The sequence below is a fragment of the Lissotriton vulgaris genome, chromosome 6 (assembly GCF_964263255.1).
Source record: "Lissotriton vulgaris chromosome 6, aLisVul1.2, whole genome shotgun sequence".
NCBI classification, from domain to species: domain Eukaryota; kingdom Metazoa; phylum Chordata; class Amphibia; order Caudata; family Salamandridae; genus Lissotriton; species Lissotriton vulgaris.
In genome coordinates this window covers 198,024,296-198,046,626 of record NC_141694.1, presented here as the reverse complement: position 1 = coordinate 198,046,626, position 22,331 = coordinate 198,024,296, and the positions used below count along the sequence as shown (strand labels likewise).

Sequence of the window (22,331 nt, the reverse complement as noted above, 5' to 3'; positions counted from 1 at the left end):
GCACTGTTTGATTCTGATCCGTTGTGACATTGAGAGAACCTGCCAGGTGTTCGGCCTGCAGATTGATCTTGTGAAGAATCGCATAATCCCAGATTCTCTGAGCTTCTTTGGACAGAGTTTGTGATTTTGTTCCTCCTTGTTTGTGGATTTAGTGCATGGCCTTCGTATTGTCCGTCCGGACCAGCACTGTTTGATTCTGAACTCTGGGAAGGAAAGCCTGCCAAGCCAACCGAATGGCCGTCAGCTCCAAAAAGTTTATATGGCACTGGCGTTGATCTGGAGTCCAGTGCCCGCTGACTTGAAGCTCTCGGAGCACTGCTCCCCAGCCTTCCAAAGAGGCATCCGTGGTCATGATCAGGGGAGATGGAGAAATCCTGAATGTCAGATCTTCTGTGATATTGTCTTTTACTAGCCACCACTCGCATGCCTCTCATTTCTGGCGTCACCAACACGTTGTCGTTGAAAGAGCCCTCTGCTTGGCACCATTGTTTGTCTAGCTCTTCCTGCAGAGGACGCATTCGCAGCCTGCAATGCGGTATTAATGGTATGCAGGATGACATCTACCCGAGCAGGGACTTGTAGAGTCGAACTGAAAGGCATTTCTTTTTCAGCACCTGGCAAGCCGAGATGATCAATTTTTGTTAACCTTCTGACGGACGAGCTGTGCATCGCTCTGTGTCTAAAAAGGCCCAAAGGAATCTTGTGGACCTGGAGGGTTGCAGAACTGACTTGATCTTGTTGAGCTGAAGGCCCAGGTGACTGAACAACTGGATGCAAGTTGAAACGGCTTGAGAAGTTTCTCTACAAAGATGGAGCCTTGACGAGCCAGTCGTCCAAGTAGGGGAAAACTTCCAGGGATTGTTTTCGTAGAAAAGCCACGACTGGTGCTAACACTTTGGTGAATACCCGTGGTGCAGATCGAAAGCCAAACAGAAGTACCTTGAATTGGAAATGGCTCTTGCCTACTGTGAAGCGAATATATTGTCTGTGAGCTGGGTGTATCGGTATGTGGAAGTACGCATCCTCCAAATCCAGAGACGCCAAATAGTAGCCTGGGTTCAAAAGAGGAAAAATATCTTGGAGAATAACCATCCTGAAAGATAGTTTGATGAGATAAGTGTTGAGCTCTCGTAGGTCTAATATGGGGCGCCAAGTGTCTGCTGTCTTCCGAACCAGGAAGAACCTGGAATAAAAGCCTCTGCCCCTCTGAGAGAGAGGTACCGGCTCTATTGCCCCTTGATGAACAATTGGTGGGCTTCGAGATGTAACAGTCCCAGATGTTTTGTGCGGTTGGTGCCAGGAGCTCTTGTTGGAGGAAGATCTTGGAATTCCAACGTATGGCCACTCCGAACAATATTCAGAACCCACTGGTCCGATGTTATACTCTTCCAGCTGTCCAGACAAAAAGATATCCTGCCCCCCACTGATGTTACTGGGAGGGGAGGAACATTAGTAAGTGCCAGGAGGCCGCTATTTCCTCTTGGCATTGTCGCGTCCCTGGCGGTTCTGACGCCCTCGCTAAGGTTGTCGAGAGAGATGCCGATTGTCCCTGGCGTTGATTTGAATATTGGGTCTTAGAAGACTGCGAAGACTGCGAGGAATATCTTTGCTGGGTGTTACCTCTATAAGAAAAGAAACCTCTGCCACGTGCACCTCTGAATAGGACCTTTCGATAGTTCAGTGATCCCAATGACTTCGCCGTGTCAGTATCCTTTTTTATACTTTGCAGGGCATCATCAACATGCTTACCGAAAAGCATCTCACCATCAAATGGGAGGTCCAGGATCTTATTTTGGACCTCCTGACGAAAACAGGTGGCTCTCAACCAGCCCTGACGGCGTAACAACGCTGACCCTGCTAAAGCACGAAAAGCCGTTGAAGCTATATCCATAGCACAATCAATTACTTCAGAGGATGATTTTTCTCCCTCCATCAGAACTCTCTTGGCCTCTTCCCTCGTGGAGTCTGGCAGTTGTTCCACAAATGGCTTTAAGTCACACCGCATCTGGCGATCGTATCTGCCTAGAATGGCTAGAGCATTTGCTGCTCGAACAAGCAAGCTGGCCATTGAAGAAAACCTCTTCCCCATGTTATCCAATTGTCTACCGTCCTTGTCCGGAGGCGTAGTCAAAGGCTTTGAATGGTTTTTAGATTTGCTCTGTGCGGCCTGCGAGATCACAGAATCAGGCTTAGGCTGTCGAAGAAGACAAGCAGGACTGCCTTCCGGAGCCTTCTATTTCTTTTCCAGCCGGGGAAGAACAGGGATAACGGTGGCTGGATTCTGCATGATCTTGATCCCTTCCTCCCACACATGTTCAATTACGGGAATGGATTTGACTGATTTTCTGTATTGTTCTTTGAAATCATACAGGAAACATTCAGACTGCTCCCTTGTAATTGGCAGTCCGAACCTCTTCGATGCTCTTTCCATGAGGTTATGGAACCCCCCTATATTGACTGGCGGCGATACGGACGCATCTTGACCAGTGGCGTCAGGATCCTGTAGTCCACTGTCACCGGGATCAAAGTCTGGGTCCTGCAATGGATCAGTTAATGGATCGACCTGTACTTCCTCATCGGAAGAGGTATCCTGCAGAACGGTATTGGCTGGCTCGGGTCCAATGTCCTTGAAATGACCACTGGTATGACCACCGGTGGTGTCAGAGGTACCACCTGTGAAGGAGGAAGTACGACAACTGGTTGCGCCTGCTGCAGCACCGGAGCTGGAGGTTGTGCATGCTGAACCGAAGGTTCTGATGGAAACCTGGTTCTGTAGTCCTGCAGCATCATCTGTAGATTGTAGCGTTCTAATCTAGGACCCTGATCGATACTGTGACCTAATGCCCCTATTCGGCTATAAATCCATTTATTCCCTATATTGGCATAACCGTTCAAGTGCAATATTCAGAAACTCATCTCTGGCCTCACACGAACAGAGCCACATTCCAGAATAGCTTTCTCTGCCACTTCCTTTGTAACCAATTAGTGCAATGACAGAGCATAAGTTACTATCTGAGATTCCTAGATTAACACTCCGAGTTCTTCAACAAGATAAAAACTCAGCAAACCTGGAAATCCCCGCTTGCTGTGTTTTGATTAGTAATAGAACTCTAATGAGCACTGATAAACGATCACTTCCTAGTGACATCTTTATTAACGTCTTATGTCCAAAAACTTACGTCAAACAAGGCACCTTTCAGGTATAAATATTACCAACGTTGCCTTAAGCAAACGCTGCTGTTTACGCTAATGCCATCGCTGAAGCTGCCAGCTATCTCGCTGCTGCTGAAGAAGCTGTCATGCTGATGATACCATAGCTGCTATCGCTACTGCTATCGCTGCTAACTAGCGAACGATGGTGTGGTGAACTTAGGAGCTGAACAGCCGTCCCCTGCAAAGAGCCCAGCAGATGCAAGATGCCCGCGGACGCTGCCCCTCCTCCTCCTCGAGGCGCTGAAGAAGAGACGCTGCCTTTCTCCTGCAGAGAAATCCAGCTCCGGCGTTTCTGGTCTACCCTTGCGGGTGACTGGGATATCGAGTCCTGAGGGAGATACCAGACCTCCATCATTCTATTCCAGAGGTATGGTGTTGACTAAACCCTTGAGAGAGAATTCTTGAATAAACCTTGGCAAAACCAACTTAACTTAAAGCTACTTACTTACTCTCCTCCCAAGTATTAGGCTTAGGTCAGGTACACTGGGGTAGGCATAGTTAGAAGCACCAGTTGAGTATTTTAGCCTAATGTATATATGAATGTATATATGTTTTATTCCTTTTAAACCATTGTATGGCTAAGAAACCATATCAATGCTTTTACAGTATTATTTCGCAATACTTATCTTACTGTACGTACTTTTTATAACAACAAGTCTTGCAATTGTGGCAATTCATTTCTCTTGTACGAGAAGAAAGACTGTTCAATAAATGTTAACCCTTTATTGACAAACGCCCGTCTCTCTATTCTCTAAATATTGTGAAAGTAAACTGCACCAACCTGACTGAGTAAAATAACTGTCTATTGTTTCACATGACCATAGAGATTGACTCTTGATCTGAGGAGCAAAGTTGTCATGTTGCACGGTTGTTGGAAAACTGAATCCCTTCTTGTCTGTGCCAGGGAAGCTGATCACTTCCTATTCAGTCAAGAAAGTTTCCAGTGACCTCTGAGCTAGTTGGTAACAAACCCAATTAAGTTTAGCATAGTCAGTGGAGGCCTGGAAGATCCGCACTTCTACGTCGATACTGTTTATGTTATTCCAATGCGCAGGGCCTATTGGGAAAGTAGGAACTACACTACAAGATCAGAGACTAGAGAGGCCGGCATGGCCACCATGTCCTGTCCCAAACCTGGAGGGCATCGCTCCTGAGGAACATAGTGATGCATCTGTTGGTCATATGTATGCTCATAGTATTCCTCTGTGTCAGTCTCTTGCAATTTTACATTTAAATCTGAGGGACTGTAAGCATCCCCATAATGGCCTCAATCTTCCTCCTCCTCCTCATCAGACTCGTCATCCAGAAGCATTGTTGGTGGAAGAAACGAAACCCTTCTAGGAGACGTCATTTCAGGTGTAATTTTCAGCTTCTGTATTGGAAATTGCAGTTTGACCCGTCAACGGCCTAGTCAACGGTGCCGTCGTCGAAGGTGCGGCAGTCGTCGACTGAATCGTCGATGTATTAGTCGACGGCATACTGGACTTCGTCGACTGAGTCTTTATCGTCGTCGACGGTATCATCGTCGACGGTGAAATAGTCTACGGTTTCGTCGTCAAACTCTTCTTCATCACCATCAGTGTCGTCGAAGTAGTTGTCGTCGAGGCTGTCGACAGCACCTTCCCAGACACCATCATCGACAACGTTGAAGTAGTCCAGGTCGACAAACCAGGTACCTTAAACGACGACGGAGTCGTCGACGTCGATGCCGCTACCGACAACAGTCCAGTCGACGGAGCCAATGAAACAGCAGAAGCTTTCAGAGAAGTAATAGTCGTCGACGTACCTGTTTTTGTCGTCGACGCACGCCGTTTTTTCTCAGGCATGGTCCCTGGATGGACTGCAGAGTATTTTTCAACAGATATTTCCTTTTTGGACGGAGGAGAAGTGATAGAAACCTCCTTTTTGTCCTTAGTGGCCGTCACCAATCCAGCAGCCTGTCCCAGCCTCTCCTTTTCACTTCCGTGAGGAGATTTAATGGGACTAGCACACTCAGACCTGTCAGAGATCTTATGAGGGGCCTTGATAGGGGGCTCAGCCGAAGAAGAGGGAGGAGACCTACCCCTCTTCTTGGATCTCCGAGATGAAGACAGATGTTTAATTTTCTTCATCCGATGAGAGCACCTCCTTCAGAGTCTTCATCTTCTGAAGCCAGGTCAATAGCCGGCCTTCCCTGTCTCGCAACGTTTTGGTAGAGAAGGTTCTACAAATCTTGCAGTCTGTGGCCTTGTGGTCCGGGTACAAGCAATAAATACAGCTTTCATGCTTATCTTCTACAAAAAGCCTCTTTTTCCCACAAGACGCACAGGACCTGAATAAGGCCTTCTCCTTGTCAGACATATTTTGTTTGTAGATTAAAAGTTGAAGAAATAAGTAGAATGGCATGAAAAACTGAGCAGAGCTCAGTGGAGACTCCCTAGCACAACGTGCGGTAGAACAATCTGAGGCTCTGAGCTCTCTCAGGAAGGTTCCAAGGGGTGAGGCTGTTCTGATTGGTCCTTGCAGAAAGTTTGGGCTCTTTTACACAAAGAGGGTGATATGCTACAAAATGAGATGAGGCCTAGGCCTATTTTCTCTTTTGTTTCTATGATTATGGTATTTCTTTATTTACCGAGGCTCCCATTCCGACGACGGGGAATGATACAAAGCATGGGAATCTATGAAAGTTCCAATACTGGGGTAATCACAAAAATCTCAAGTTCAGAATTTGTATGTAGTCTCATTGTCATTATAAAGGCACAACACACTGTGGTGGATAGCAGTCAAGGATTACAAGGGAAGTGTCCTAATGCAAGATCGCAGCTTCTCACATTGACATGAGAACTCTCCTTAGAACAGAACTCCCTTCAGAAAAATCAGCGATCATCTTTTTTCTATGCCTCTCTCAGGTTCTTTTCTGTACCACTGGTGACTTGCTCCTCTACAGACTTTGAACACCAGAGTGAGTGATTTAAACGATAGTTGTAACAGGAGATTCATTACTCCATAGGACTCAACACTTAGCTAATGAACAAGAAAACTAAGCATGACTCCTTCACTACTGAAAAATGTAAAATTAAAATATTCCTAGGGGCTTGATAAAATGTTAAAGAGGCTTTAATCAAGCAATGGCTGCACGGGGTCTGACCAACACCTAAACATTAAAAAGAAGCAAAGTAATTCAAATAAAGAACATGCAGTAACAGTTCACAGTAATTGGTTTACCTGTAAAATCTGAACTAGCTTCTTTCTCATAACCATCGTCTGAAATGCCGCACAGAAGGGTCATCTGATTTTCAACGTACAAAATGATGCCATCATCAGTTACTGATTCTAAGAACAAACAAAAAGTGCACAACATAACTAACTTAGCAAAGAAAAGCAAGCATAAGAACAATTTATAGAGGTTTGTAAGTTCAGGTAGGAAACCTGTCTGCGTAGTTCAACAGTTACAAAATGGATAGCGAAATAACAATTGGGTCAAATAGGTCCTTTTTCTAGCCTAATTGATCATGTCAGAAATGATCTAACTGTTTTTCCAGAACTAGCAGCGCTTTTTGATATTTACAAGAATCCAAAGGGACTCACCTCTATGCCCTAAGGACACTGCCTGAACATCGAAGCGGCGCGGCCTCCATCGATTTGCGCCGCGGCTGGGGCAGCTTTGTGTGGCTAGAGGACTACATTTCCCAGTATTCCTGCATGGTGCCCTGCCAAACGCATCACATTTGAGTGCCTGGAGGCGCTCAAAAGAACTGGGCGCCTCCCATGGCGCAGGACGCGCGCAGGCGCTGCCCGGGCAGAGCCCGGGCCCGTCCGCGCCCATCCTAGACCGGAAGAGGCCGGGCTGGGCTCGGTCCTTTGGTTCTTCTGTTTGGGTAAAATCTCATTATTTACTGACAATGAGCATTTTCTGAACTTCTTCTGAAAGTTAGGATAAACTGGTCTGAACTATGGGAAAAAGGTAATTGGGGAGCACAAGAGTCATAACGCCGAATTCTGATACTCCGCAAACTTTACTGAACTATCTAACTGGCGCGGTAAGTGCCCTAGATAAGCAGATCCCATCAGTGGAGGAATCCATTGAAGGGACTTCCTCTAGACTTAACCAGGAGTTGTCTCATTATGAAGAAAATATTCAATCAAATTCAGGGGGAAAAAATGTAAATCCATCAAACCGTTGTATTCAACCTGGCTCTGAAGAGTTACAATCGATTATTAATGATTCTCCCACACAACCCCCCTCAAAAAAAGTTGAAAAAACCCGAGATCTAGTGATAAACAAGATCCCCAGAAAGATATTACAACAGTTATAGTATACTCATCGCATAAATTGAAAAAACAAGCGAAATGTACCGTATTTTCCGGCGTATAAGACGACCCGGCGTATAAGACGACCCCCTACTTTGCTTGATAAAATTTAGATTTCGTGCTATACTCGCCGTATAAGACTACCCCCACTTCCAGCGCAGTCCAACTTTCTATCTCCATGGACTGAGGAGATCACGTGGTACTGACACTCCCCTCCTTCCGATGAGCATGAGATTTCTGGAAGGAGAGAGAGATCAGCACATGTGGAACACAGTGGGGGCCGACATCTTCAGAGCTACCTGTTATATTTCAGGACCTCCTGCTGCCTCCTTCTGCTGCCTCATCTGCCTGGGGATGTGCAAGCGGTTGGAGGCGCGTGTGCAGGTCGGTCTAGGCACTTTTGATCCATGTAACTTAACGTTTGCTTTTTTCTAATTTGTTTATTTTGTAATTGTTCCTATTACCGGTATATGCTCGTTGTTTGGGTTTATGAAATAAACGGTTCCGCTCCACTGTGAAATGTTAATACGGTAGTTGTGCCTACAGAAACGCCTGTGTAAGCCTGTGGAAGCTTCTCGGTATCCCCGGCTGCAATCTTTAGAGTCTTTAGTTTAGAGTGGGCACGGACGGCGGATTAGAGCAACCCCCCCCCGCCTGGGTCGGAAGCGTGGGCGGGAAATGGTGCAGCTCGAACTCGCATCCAAGACCAGCCAAGACGAGCAAGTGATTGTGAGAAGTTGGCCCGATATGCAGCGTTCGCTATTCTAGCGACCACTATGTATCGTTCCAAACGACCCTTATGGTGATTGGTTGTAAGTCAACCTTAGACCAGCTATCCTAATAGCGTGGATACGAGCAGTCTTCAGGCTAAACTCTAGAGGGCGTGTTAAGCCAGCTGTTATACCATCACATACCCCTTGAACACCAAGTGAAAGGACACCACACAAGTGTTATGATAATAAACAGTATATTTATTAAGAATCACAACAGCCCTGGACTCTTTATGAGGACAGGGTACTAAGCACAGAACAAAAGCTCTTAGAAAATACTTCAAGTGCACAATAAAAACAAATGCCCGAGGGCACGCAAAGTTCTAATGGTCTCGGGCGGACCCGATAAGGCAAGTCGGAAGCGAGGGACTCTGGACCCTAGAGTAAGGAGGCTATGCAGGCACCGAAATGCCGAAGTTACCTAGCCACGAGGGCTGCGGCTGCACAAGTCTTACAGGCGTCGGGGTCTTCGCTGACGAGCCAGGAGCCGGAAGAAAAGGAGTTGCTGGCCGGCGACCAGTGATGAATAGTTCGTAGAGATCCAAGCCTGGATCAGTGATCGTTGATACCTGAAAGCAGAGGGGACCAAGTTCGTACTACTAGCCAGTAGTCAGAGGGTACCAGGAAGGCACTGGATGGCCGTCACCTCGACTAGGTGAGTGGGCGACGCTAGGCTCTGCAGTCTCACGGACCAGGAGGCGTTGTCGGCGACCAGGATGGAGGTGCGAGCTGTCCCACGGAGATTAATGCGGTCGGCGTCGCTGGGCCCAGGATTGGGGCAACAAGCCTTGGCAGATTTCAGGGCCACGTGGTGGGCCTAAAATGGCGTCTTGAGTGGACCAGGAGGGTCCGGGGTGCTTCTCTCAAAGAAGGAAGCAAAGGCCAGTCTGGAGCAACCAGACCAGCAGCGTTGGTTGTCGGATGTCGTCAAAGAAGGGCACAAGCCAGCGGCTAGTGACCAGACAACGGGCTGAGCAGCGAGCAGAAGGGCCCCACGCAGATCGTGGAGATGCTGGGAGACACCACTTCGGTGCTGGAGCTGCTCAGGGTCGGGGCTTCTCGGACCCCAGAGCACTCACCAGAGAATTGCTTCGATGGTCGTGCTGTTTAAGAAAGTGTGCAGGTTTTGATGATGGCCGGTCCCTCGAGGTCTTGTCGCACCCACAGATCTCAGCTGAGCTGACGACGTGGGTAGAGGTCAGAGGTGCCAGGGAAGCCGGTTCTCGTCGAGCTGGGCCGTCGGATCCTTGAGGAAGGACTTGCAGCAAACCGCAGAGTTCTTAGATGGTGCCCGCTGGTGCAGGGTGACTACTCCTTAGTCACAAGGGAGAAATCTTGAGAAGAGTCTTGAAGTCCTTTCGTAGAAAGTATTCTTGATTCAAAGATGATCTAATTTGGAAGGGTCCCCGCTCCGGCCTTTATCCTAAAGAAAGGGGTGGGTACATGACTAGGTCCTGCCCTAAGGGTGGGACCAGGAAGGGGGTAGTTACACCCCTCTCCCCCTGCTGGACTTTCCCCAGGTCAGGGGCTGCGCGCCCCTGGAACTGGTTCTAGCCGGCAGATGCGTAGTGAGCACCGGGGTGCCACTCCGCAGTCACCTTCTTGTAAAGCCCTACCTACCCAGAATACACAAACCCTGTCTGGGACGGTGCGAACACCGCCCTTGACAGGAAACCCTTTGTCCAAGCTCTCTTCGCTGGAAGGACTCCCAGCAGCAGGAGGTCAGACTCGTGTCTGTGGTGGCAGCATCCATTTTGTGGAGCTGAGGCTTCAGTTAACGTTAACCGGGGTTCACAGTTACGTACATGTCGTGTCCCTCTAGAAGGGCGGAATGCTACCCTCGTCGCCAGAATTGGTGAGGGGGCAGCAGCCCGATTCGTATGACACCTTACTCGACATGTCTTGATAACGCGATACCGAAGTTACCGATATGATACGCGTTATCATGGAACAGCCATTGGGTCTTGGTTCCGCAAGCTGCAACCGGGCTCGGCTCGTGCCAGAGCCCAATTCACACGGTTCCATGCACTCTGCCTTCAGGATTGTCAAGGCCTGCCAAAGGAGTGACTGAGAGGAACTCGGGTGTCCATTTTAAGGTTAGGTATAGGGATACTACACCTATAGCAACGGGCGAGTACGCCACGTGGCCCCAGCTGTCGTGCAGCCAGTTGTGTCAGATTTAGATGGCCATCCAGGGGTGGCATAATACATGCTTCAGCCCCTGGTAGGCCCTGGGTACACCGATGCCCTGAGTTACAGGGTCTGACAGGGTGGCCCAGTTCCAATTGGGTAATGCACCTAAGGTACACGCATCAATTTAGTGAGAGAACAGCTAGGCTGTGGGTCTGATTGGCAGGCCCACAGCCCGAGAAAGTCGTAAACCAGTGAAACAAAAGCAAAAAGTCCGGGTGATCATAGGATTGCAGACCCTACTCTCCTACATTGATCACGACCGATCAGCCCCTCGCAAAACAATGCCTTGTGGAATGGAAAAAAAAACACGTGTTCTGATGCAGAAGCAGTCTGACACCTTCAGGAGTAGTCCGCGCTATTGAAAAACCCATAAAAACAAACGGTCTAATTTGGCATCCGGCGTATAAGACGACCCCCGACTTTCCAAACATTTTCAGGGGTTCAAAAGTCGTCTTATACGCCAGAAAATACGGTACCTCTCAGGGGAAAAACGTGTAGCATAAAAAACAACTAAAACAAAAGGCTAGGATAACAACTAGCTCTACAACTCAGAGCTTCAGCCCGAGATACAAAATTTGACATCTTTAGTGGAGAGACTAGACTTATATGTCAGGGTTAGGTTGGACGAGTTGTCAACTAGAATGGATAACAAAGAAATTCTCCTAACTAATACACTAAAAGTAATGGGCTCAACCTTAAACAGCAATGATACACCTGATATGCCTTCGACTACGGGCAGTTCATATAAGAGGACAGCCCCTGCAGTAGGCATTATTCCACAGAATGAGCAACTACTTAAAAAGGTAGTAGAAGAATAAAATGTCAATAACTCCCCAGGCTAGCACACTGCAGACACAATCGCCCTCTTCTTTATATCAGTACAAACAAACTTACCCTCCAACTCCTTTACATCCTGACCCATCAGTTCCCGACACCCATCTAGATCTTCCACCAGAAGCCACCCCCTACATTATTGTTCTGGGTAATGTACCCAACAATCGAGCTCCGAATGAGGAATCGTGGATATCACTCAAAAGCAAATCACTACACTAGTTGAGCAATAGGGTTGGTCTACACAGACAACTATTTCAGGACTTCAAGATGGTTAGACGGGTACAGTGGATGGGATCCCGGGAGAGGGTTTTCTCAGGGGACTGTATAGTCATGACATTTGGTTCACCGTTGCTGGCAAACGAAATTCTGAGGATAGGTGTGAATCACACTGTCGATGCCATAGCGATAACTATACTACCACTGGGATTCTTTTATCCACCAAGAAGAAATAACTATCCCCCTGCAAAATGGAGAAATCTTCTTACTGTTCAATGGCCATCACAGTCCATACCCACCTATAATAGATTTAATGCTCTTTCAGGGCTAGATGATAACAAATGACAGGAATTGGAGGATATTATAATAGGAGAACCAATAAAAGAGTAGCAGTGCTGTTTGTAGCCAACCTGAAACACAAGTATTACAGAACTCTTATGACTCATCCAATTTCCCTACTCATAGCTCACTTAGTTCGGATCTCATACTAACCTTTTTGTTGCTTTGAACGTTCTGCGCCAGTGCTGAACGTTCCAGGAACGGGTGGGGGCCGCGTCGGCCAATGGACGTGAGCAGCACTGGCAAGGTAGTGCTCGCAACAACCGTTGGCCGCTGGCAGTACTAAAGGGGTTAATAACCGATACGGTGGACTTCTATCCAAATGAGGGGGGTGACGGAAAGAGATTGATTAGGACATCCAACAAATATAGAGCCACCCCCCCAGTTTATGTACCCAAGCCCGAATTAAAAGGTTTGAAACTTTACATTGCTTTTTTGAATATAGCAGGCCTATATTCAAAAAGGACAAACTATATGTGGGTGGAATTAGTGAGGAAACCCAACATAGTCTGTTTTCAGGAGAATTGGCTTCCCTCCCCAATTCATCTAGAGGGATACCAGACCTACTTCCTTGAGGCCATGCCATCTACCTCGGGAAGATGGAAGGGGGGCTTAACGTATATATCGAACATTTTGGTTCTGAAGGAAATAGTCCCACTGAGGCTGGAAAGCAATTACCAGGTTCTTATGTTAAACATAAATAAGACGTCTATTTACTTTTTAGTACATTTTTATAATAATTTGAATTCAACTGATCTAATTGATGTTTTAAACAAGGTTCCCTTTATATTACAAGAATTGCGAACAAAGTGCATAAATAAATAGTTTGCATTGATTTGGGGCGGTGATATTAACTTATTTCTAAGCAAAAAGAACTGTACTAATAAATGTGGTATTCAGGACGAGGGCAGGAAGAATTTAACGCGCTTTATTCACGCGAATGCTGGTAACCGTATGAACAAGATTTTATTCGGTATGGAGCTAGGGTTTGCAAATGAACTGGTTACCCCCTCTGTAATTTTTACTCCTACATTCAATGGGAGGGGGTTAAAAAGCACAATTGATTTCATACTTGCCTCTTATAGCATGGCACCAACCATGCAAAAGTTTGATACAATTAACGCATTAAGCGATCATTTCCCGATTAGTTTAACACTGTGTACCTACCCTCAGGGAGGAGCCTGAATTAGAGAGTCTTCTGGATCAGCAGACTTTGAAATTAGATCGACCTAATGGTTTCGCTCTAAAAAGGGGTAAAATAGATCAAGAATTGGCAACATCTAAAGTAGTCAACTGTGCATTGCCTTCTATTGAAATCGGTCTTGATTCTATTTCTACACCTGAACAAATACTGTCTAGTTACAATGTTATTACCAAATTATAGAGGAGCTATTCCGAAAAAAGAAACATCAAAAAGGGTTGGTTTAATCCAGAGTGCACTAAAGCATATTAAACATTAAAAATTGCACTAATCAAAAGTAATCCGGAAAAAGAAGAGATTATTAGACTTAGAAAGGCATATGCTGCAGACCTAAAAAAACGCAAATTAGAGATAAGAAATGGATTATGGAATCAGCTACATCAGAGCTGTTCCATGAAGGACAGTTCTACCGTCTGGAGACTAGTTAAATCTTACTTCCTTCTTGAAAGAAATGATTTCCTAAAGATAGACGTTGCCATAGATGCAAAAACATGGGTTAACCATTTCTCAAAAATATTTAGTCAGGATCTAGATGCGAACATAGAGCACTTTATGGACGATGAGAAGGAAGTATCTCCTGGGCAATTAGAATACCCAATACAGGTCGATTTTACTTACACGGAGGTAATAAATGAATTAAAAGCATCAAGATCAGGGAAAGCACCAGGCCCCGGCGGGGTACCAGTGGATCTTTTTAAATATAAATTAGATTTATGGTTCCCCATCCTTACAATAGCGCTTGAAGCTGCTAAAATTTTGGATTAATTGAATCTTGGTCCACTTCAATTTTAGTGCCAATTTTTAAAAAGGGCGACCAACACAGTCCAACATGTTATAGACCCATTTCACTTTTAGATTCTCTTGGAAAGGTCGCTGGTCGTATCCTATTAGAACGACTATAGGATTGGAACACAGACCATAAAATAATTTCAGATTTGCAATATGGGTTTCGTGAGGGACTGGGTACAGTGGACCAGGCGTTGAACCTAACTATTCTTATAGACAAGTATGTTCAAGCTAAAGAGGGATACCTGCATATGGTATATGTTGAATTGACTGCAGCTTTTGACTGCGTCAGTCATACAAAACTGTGGTCAATCACCAAAAATGGGAGTGAATCCATTGTTGGTGAATTTTTTACGCGAGCTTTACTAAAGAGCAACAGCAGGGGCTAGGCATGGTTTTGGGGGAGAACTTACCGAATCCTTTCGGATAGAGAGGGGGGTCAGACAAGGATGCCTTCTGGCCCCCTTCCTATTCACACTTTATACCAATGGCCTTGAAGTAGCAATGTTGAAAGGGACTCAAGACCTCACAACAATTTGTCATCGGCCAATTCCAGGATTATTATACGCCGATGACGCAGTGTTTCTCGCAAGAACCCCTCTCCAGCTTCAGCGGGTTCTAAATAAATATTGAAGTTTTATGAATAGTCTGAATCTCAAAGTAAACAAAGAAGACTTACGCTATGCATGCAGGTCTGAGACCAAAGAAAACTAAAGACCTAATTGTCAATAAGACTATTAGAATGTACTACATCTTACCCTTATTTAGGGATTCTAATAGACAATAAGTCTAAATGGACACAGGCAATCAACTCTAGGAAATTGTTATTCCTGAGGGCGACTACTGCCCTAATGTCATTTGCCCAGAAATTAGGGAAGAGATCTCCGCCAGAGATGTTAAAGATCTACCAGGCCAAATGTGTCAGTGTTGCAATTTATGGCTTAGGGGTGTGGGGGTATGTTAATGTTGATAAGCTACAGAAGGTCGAGAATACCTTCTTGAGGTACCTACTTGCAGTTCCCAAGAGCACTTCGACATATAGTTGTTACCTAGAGCTAGGGCTAGAGTTAGGGCTGGACTATTGTCGGATATTGTGAGAACACAACCAATCATGTTATGGCATCGGATCTGGTCTACAGACCAGTGTGGGTTAACACGATGCCTTGTTCAGGACTGTCAGACAATTGACAACAAGGATAAGATCAGATGGCTAGCCTATGTGAAAACATTCTTTGTTGATCTTGGCCTTGAGAGATATTTCAATGATCCAATAACTATATCAAAGATGTCGAGAAAAGAACTAAAAAAGGCATGCCTAGCGCACTTAGGACAGTTGCGCCTTGTAAGTGAGATAGGAAAAAGCTCAGTCCAGCATCTTTTGTCTATTCAGACTATTTCTACTACAACCGTATTTAACATATAACTTGAACCCATATGAAAAATTCTTGCCTACTCGCTTTAGATTTAATATTTTTCACCGTTTAATTTCTTTCCCCCAACGGAATGATTGGTCTTTGAATCTATGTGCTTGTCCGTGTGATACTATTTCTGTACAAACTAAAATTCATATACTGTTTTTTTGTAAATTTTATATTACACCACGTAGACGATGGATTGTTGCCTTATTGAGATCTATGGGTCTACCAGGTTGCCGTCCAGCTTTTCTAGTGCTTCAGTTCCTGGAAAATGAAATATATGCTAAATCTATAGCTTGTTTTTTGAAATTTTGTGTTAATACCCGTCGTAATCTTGGCTAATCATTGGCACATAGGTATTCTAACTTGATTAAACATGTTTTTATTCACCTAACGCCTAAATAATTGATGTATTTACAAATGTATTGAAAGTTTTATATTGATCTTATTTATTGATCAGACATGATTGTTTTTACATGTACTTTTATGGTTTTTCTACAAATTATGGAACCAGAATAAAGATAACTTTACCTCAAAATCGTTTGAGGATTGCTTATGGCAGATAAACTACAACAGCAATAAGTTCACCAATGATTATCAAAGAAAATGCAATTACTAGAACACGTGCAACACTCAGGTGTTTCGTACTGAACTGGTTATGGCTCAATAATTTGCAAAGGTAAAATGTTGTTTCCTGGATGAAACTGTTGTCTACTAGTCTCTTCTTGAAGGTTATACTGTGTTCCAGGACAATCCCCTGCAAAAATAAACAGTTCTTTCAGGAAAAAGGTTCTTTTTGGTACCTTCATCTGTATCTCTTGTACGATCTGCTTTGCCCTCTGCAACAGAATCCATTTGAACTGCAAGCATCTCTTCACCCAAAGTTACTGATGTCACTTCTAAAAAACACAAGTAACAGATTTAATGGTCTCAACCAAAGAAGCATTCGTAACCGCAACAAAAATCCAGCTTAGGTGAACAGATATGCTACATGAAAAATGTACTTACCTGTAAAAATAGTTTCTACACTATAAATGTTGTTTCAGACCGAAGTGTTTGGCACATTCACCACTAATAATTCGAAGCAAAACCCTTGAAACCCTGAAAATAGAAACCTGTGTTAACCGTGCTGTCCCTGTGGAATTGTAGCTTCTTTTTGGGACAGAGCATTTGCGAGGGGCGGGACAGCAACAACATTTGTATTCCAGAATAAAACAATCCCACAATTCGCCCTAGAATGAACACCCCAGTGATCACTTAAGGCATGTGGTGCAATTGAATGTGTTTCTTAGCAAAAAATGAACTGGTATGCGACTCTGGAAAGCCATCACTAAAGGTTTGGATCCAAGAATTTACATCATAGAATTCAGTCTGATGTATATGAACTGGTTAATTCCTTAGAGCAGTGGTTCTTAAAGTTTACATTTCTGTGCACACCAACTCAATCATTACTAAAATCTTGTGACCTCCAATGGATTATTAGAAACCAGGGAAGCCCAGTGTCATTGCCTGAAACCAGGGAAGCCCAGTGTCATTGCCTGAAGCCAGGGAACCCTAGTTTACGCAATTTCTATTTGGACCTCAAAACAATACACAAAAGGAAAGATTTAATTCACAATTTTTTTAAATATTTGAGGGAAGGTTGATGTCTATAAATTCAACAGATGTCACCACTCATTTATACTATATTTTGTTTGATGCATACAGTGCTCCACGAATCAATGTAAATACCAACTTCATATTTTTGCCTCCACTCAAATTCCTTCATATTTACGGATAGTTTTCAAAACTACAGTTTTACATTTTGTTCCTTTATTTATTCACTTTAATAACGTGTTATTTAATTTTATGATTGGTGGAAGACCGCCCGGTCCCTCCCCCTAACCCCACCCCCTGTCGGTGGGTCTGTTGACCACAGGTTAAGAACCCCTGCCTTAGAGCATTAACCAAAGGCGACCAACAGTTTGCTGGAATAATGTAAAAAAAAAAAAAAGAAAAAAGGCGTTTGTTCAAGCCAGATAAAAGAGGACACACTATAAGTAGGAAAGACAAAAGCTTTCCTTAATTAGGTGTGAATTTTCATAATTGTGCCTTTTATTTCCACTGCAAAACGCGGAGGTAACAATATAAGGCTTGCATGTGTGTGCAACCTCTGGCAGTTGAGGCAAAAGAGTGGGACCTAGCGCTGGTGTCATATGCGGATGATACCCAGCTGGTTATCACCCTAGCTGAAGGGCCATCTACATCAGCCACTAAGTTTAGAGATGGGATGGCAGCTGTCTCCCAATGGATGGCAGACAATTGTCTGCAGCTCAATGCTAGCAAAACAGAGGTTTTGCTTGTACGGAAGAACACCGCCCTCTGGAATGAGCATTGGTGGCCAGCCTCGCTGGGCACAATGCCAACGCCAAAGCCTCTAGTTAAGAACTTGGGAGTGTGGATGTACTCCTCACTTAGCTTTCAGACCCATACAAAAATAGTGGCAGCTACTTGCTGGGCCTGTTGAGAGGCCTAAAACCCATCCTGAAGTATTTTGAGCCAACAGTACGTCAGCTCATTGTTCAAGCCATGATTAGCTCTCGTTTGGACTATGCCAGCGTGCTGCTACTGGGTGCTAACAAAGCTGAGGTCCTGCGACTCCAACGGGTCCAAAACTTTGCAGCGAGAATTCCGATTGGGCTCCCTCGCAGATGCCCTGTCAGAGCAACGATTGGAAGGCTTCATTGGCTCCCGATCGCATCTCGGATCCAGTTTAAAGCCCTTGTCATGGAGTTTAAGATCCTTAAAAACGGGAGACCAGCTTTACTGCGCCCTTTGTTGACCTTGTATGCTCTACAGCGTAGCCTGCGCTCATTGGGACAACACCTGGAGTGTACCACGAACCACTATGCCGTATGGGCGGTCGCTCCTTCCGGGTGTTGGCGGCTTAACTTTGGAACTCCTTGCCGGCTCACATCCGTGGAGTAGAGAACCTGCTGGCTTTTCGGAAAGCCATTAAAACTTTTCTTTTTTCATCATCATAGGCTCTCCCGTCTATGTTTGGCTAGCCTCAAGTATCTGTCTCTTTAGATCTAGCAGCGCCGGGACGCCTCTTTGCTGGGCAGCTGTTGCGCTTACCAAACCCTTAACATACCATAACATTTTATTCTAATAAATTATTTTTCATGCAACACTGACTTCTTTATGACTGCAATCTCTATTACTTTTGGAGACTTTATTGTTGGGCTATGAAAATTGAATGGCTAGTTAAGGTTACAGGCACTACCTTCCACTACTATAAATGCTTTGCCCATGGCTGAGTTCTGGTTATGAAGGTACAGATAACCATAGCTAGGCAACTGGACATTTGTTTATAGTTTTCATATACCAAAACGCCTTACTATAAGTTTAGTAGATCCATTGTGATTTTTTTTATATTGTATGATATGGTTACCCCGAAACCGGTCCCAGTATGCTTGTTTCTGGTCCAGGGAAGACCTGGTGTGCCAGTTCGGACTGGCTGTTCCCATGGGGAGAAAGGTCAAGACTGATTTGCATATGGATGGGTCTAATGTGGAATGGCGCGACTTGCAAAAAACACTTTAACAGAAGTTTAGTTGATCTACCGTATTTTTTTATATTTTGAATATACGCCAACAAGCAGAGCAGTTTACTAACCACAACGTATTGCTTTCACTTTAATGAAGCTCACACTTTGTGAACCAGGTTCTTAGTTCGAAAAGTAATGTCAGTTTCCTGTAATCCTAGTTCCGCATCAGACATTTTCAATAGTCCTAAACCGAAGAATATTTCAGCTAGTATGCGGAGATTTACACCATATTTCCAATATAAAAAACTTATTGTGTAAACCTGAGATTTTTAAATATAGAAACTTAAACTAAAGCAGCCTACCCACATTTTTCCTAATTATAAACAGCGTTTGCCATTAGAACCAAAAAGATGCATAAAACTACACAGCAGCCTACGTGTACATACAAAAGTGGAGAATGACATGCAGAACCAAAGAAAATACACAGCTTTAAGGAACCAGAACCCACAATACCGCATGGTGTCTTGTAATGGCAGTGTTACCATAGTCCCCGTTTTTTCTCGACAGTCTTATGCATCTCCTCACCAGACAGTTTTACCTTATCTAAATTTAAGCCAGCAGCCAAGTGTAATATTCATGATTTCAAAGCAGGTTCCTACAAAGCAGAGATCCGATTACAAGTAACTTTATTTTCCTTTAGCATTGTAGCATCTTCATGGATAGTTTTAAACAGAAATACAATAGTAGGCAAATCCAACCAGCTTCACAATGCAAGATGGTAAAATCTAACAGGAACAGACAGTAGGAACAAGTTACTTAACTTTGGTAATGCTCTTTCTGGTAGAGACTATGTAGCTGTAGGTGCCTAACCTTTTGAATATTCCCCAGGAGTCCGCCTCATTCCAGAGTTTCTGTAGTAACTATGTGCTGGAAGGAGGTGCTGATCAACTTTCCACTGACACCGTTAAACTCCGGAAATGATGTGCAGGGCCTATGTAGGTGACACTCTCAGAAGCGGAGCCTAGTTGCTTTTGAGTGCCTACACACCCTCAGACAGACCCCAAAAAGCAATTTGTCAGAGTCTGCAGATTCCTAGACTTGGGATCTTATTATGGATAGAGTACAATCCCGGAACAGGGAGGATGGGATGTTCGATGAGAAACCTGCAGCTAGAGTCTCTACCAGAAAGAGTGTTACATAAGGTAAGTAAATTGTTCTTCTCATAGAGACTTCTAGTCGCAGATTCCTCACCTTTTGAATAGATGCCAAGGCAGTACCTATTTGAGAGGTGGGTCTGTAAATGGAATAGGATCACAAAATCCTGCAGGACCGAGCAAGCCAAGTGCCCCTACCAGTAAACCTGGCTGTCCAGACAATAGTCGTAGCTGCTGGCACATGTCTAGGAGAGGGAGTCCCCGTGTTAGCACAAAGATAGAAGATTTGTCCCTTGCAGAGTAAGCATGCAGTCCATCCGGAAACTACTTTTTGGCCAATGCCTACCAGATCATAATGCAATGCACCATCCAGCTCGAGAGGTCTCTCCTGCAAGGCCTTGCTTTTTTTTGCTCCAGAGAACCTCCCAAAGAGCTAATTGTCAACCTGGTGGCTGTTGGCAAAACGTAGAAGCTCAGCGCTCTTCTAGGGTGCACGCTGTTAACATTGGTGACTATGATGTCAATGTACACCATTCTCTATGTATGTATACCAATGTCAATATCAGTAAAAACAATCTTGATATATGCTATGGCATAATAATGAGAATGTCGCTAAAAAGGATATCAATGACCGCTATTTTATATGTACATATAATAATGAACCCTTATTGCTTTTGAATTCACCCAAGATGACCTCCCCATAAACCCAGAGTCAGGTGATCTAACAGGCCCTGCGACGTAAGCCCACAAACTGATGTCACAAGTGGGGTTGCACTTAGCCCGAAGACAAAAGTGGGAACAGCGAAAACCTCGTATTGATCCCACAGATAGGCAGTTACACCACAAACAGGTCTGAGGAGATTGGCCCCAATAAAACATGTTGGACCAAAGGCACACGTTCCCAAAATACCACATAGTCAGATGCCACATGTAGTTAGGAACACTCAGTCAATCGGAACACAGCATGCACTCCATACATAGTGATCACGCTCTCCCCATGCCGGATATCTGGAGACACACACACACACACACACACAGGCCCACACTAGTTCCCAGAGGTTGAGAGCCACCAGTGTCCCCTTATCAGATAGTTGTATTTATGGTTTATGACTTGGCCTAGAGCTACATACTTACAAAGAATGTGAAATAGTTTTATTATACTTCTCAAACTGTATATATTTGCCGGTATTGCGCCTCGTGTTTCTGGCAGATACGACCACTTGAGGGGGACGGGAGCTTGTCTCGCCAGCTGGGCTGAAACATTTGGAGCATGTCACGTCGAGCCGCACGATGGGCAAGGGCGACAAGACTCCAAGCAAACTCACCTTCGAGCAAAGGCGTTCAAGGTCGCAGGGTGCAGCGGGCGCTGGTGAAAGGCATGCCGAGCAGGAAGATGAAGATATATCTGGGGGGGGGGGGGGGGGGGCAGATATTAAGAGCATGCACCTAAGCAATGGAGAAAGGCCTTCAAAATAGCATGACGTTGCTGGGATCGAAGCTAGACGCCTTCACCAACAAAATGGACAGAATGGCGGAGGGCATAGATGAGCACACAGAACGCCTTGACATGTTCGAGAGGAGGCTAACTGAAACGGAGGAGACAGAGTTGAACACAAACCACAAAAGGCTGGACAAGATGATGCAGTACAAATCGGAAGATTTAGAAGCTCGCTCCCGTCGCTGCAACCTTCGAATAACGGGCCTTCCGGAGACGACAGACCGGCATCATGGAGCTCTTCATAGAAAAATTGTTGACCACCCGCCGAATTTTTTTCCCAGATGTTTTTAGTGGAGCGTGCCCACCGATCATTGGTCCCGCGTCCGCGGGCCACTCCGCGCTCTATCATAGCCAAGCTGTTAAATTAGAGAGACAGAGACGCAGCCTTGAGACAAGCTAGGGAACGGAAATCGTTGCATTATGAGAGCTCTGAGATCTCGCTCTATCCGGACTTCACTGCCAAAGTCCAGGAGGCCTGCAGGCACTTTGCCCCGCTCAAGCGACAACTAAGGGAGCTTGGACTGGACTACGCCATGCTGTATCCGGCGAAGTTACGCGTTAACCGGCAAGGCCATTCACACCTGATCACCGACCCTAGAGCGCTGCAATAAGCCTTAAAGAACTGGTCAAAGGAACAACGCAGGGAGGCAAATCTCCCGGGGGAGGGGGTAGAAGGAGGCGAACAACTAGAGGAACGGGAGTGATTGTCTGCTTCGCGTGATGGTAAGGTGGCGAGCCTGCAGGTTGCAGCGAGGACTGTTGGGTTGGCTTGCAGAACTTTTGATATAGGAGCGGGGTCATTGGTGTGGGGTAGATTCAGCGCAGGGTTGCCCACCCGAACTTAACTGACATGGGGCCTGCCATGATGCTTGCACAGGGCTGTCTGGCGGCTG

General features: G+C 45.2%; 1 protein-coding gene across 1 annotated transcript in view; it reads right to left on the bottom strand.

Annotated features, from left to right (window-relative positions):
- Window positions 1–22,331, bottom strand: part of TDRD6 (tudor domain containing 6) — a 2,323,386-nt gene that overhangs the window by 1,808,537 nt on the left and 492,518 nt on the right. The window contains exons 3-4 of the mRNA XM_086926239.1: window positions 16,061–16,156; window positions 6,418–6,525 (exon numbers count right to left, since the gene is read on the bottom strand). Coding sequence (XP_086782365.1) covers window positions 6,418–6,525; window positions 16,061–16,156 — 204 coding nt within the window. The remainder of the gene's footprint in view (window positions 1–6,417; window positions 6,526–16,060; window positions 16,157–22,331) is intronic.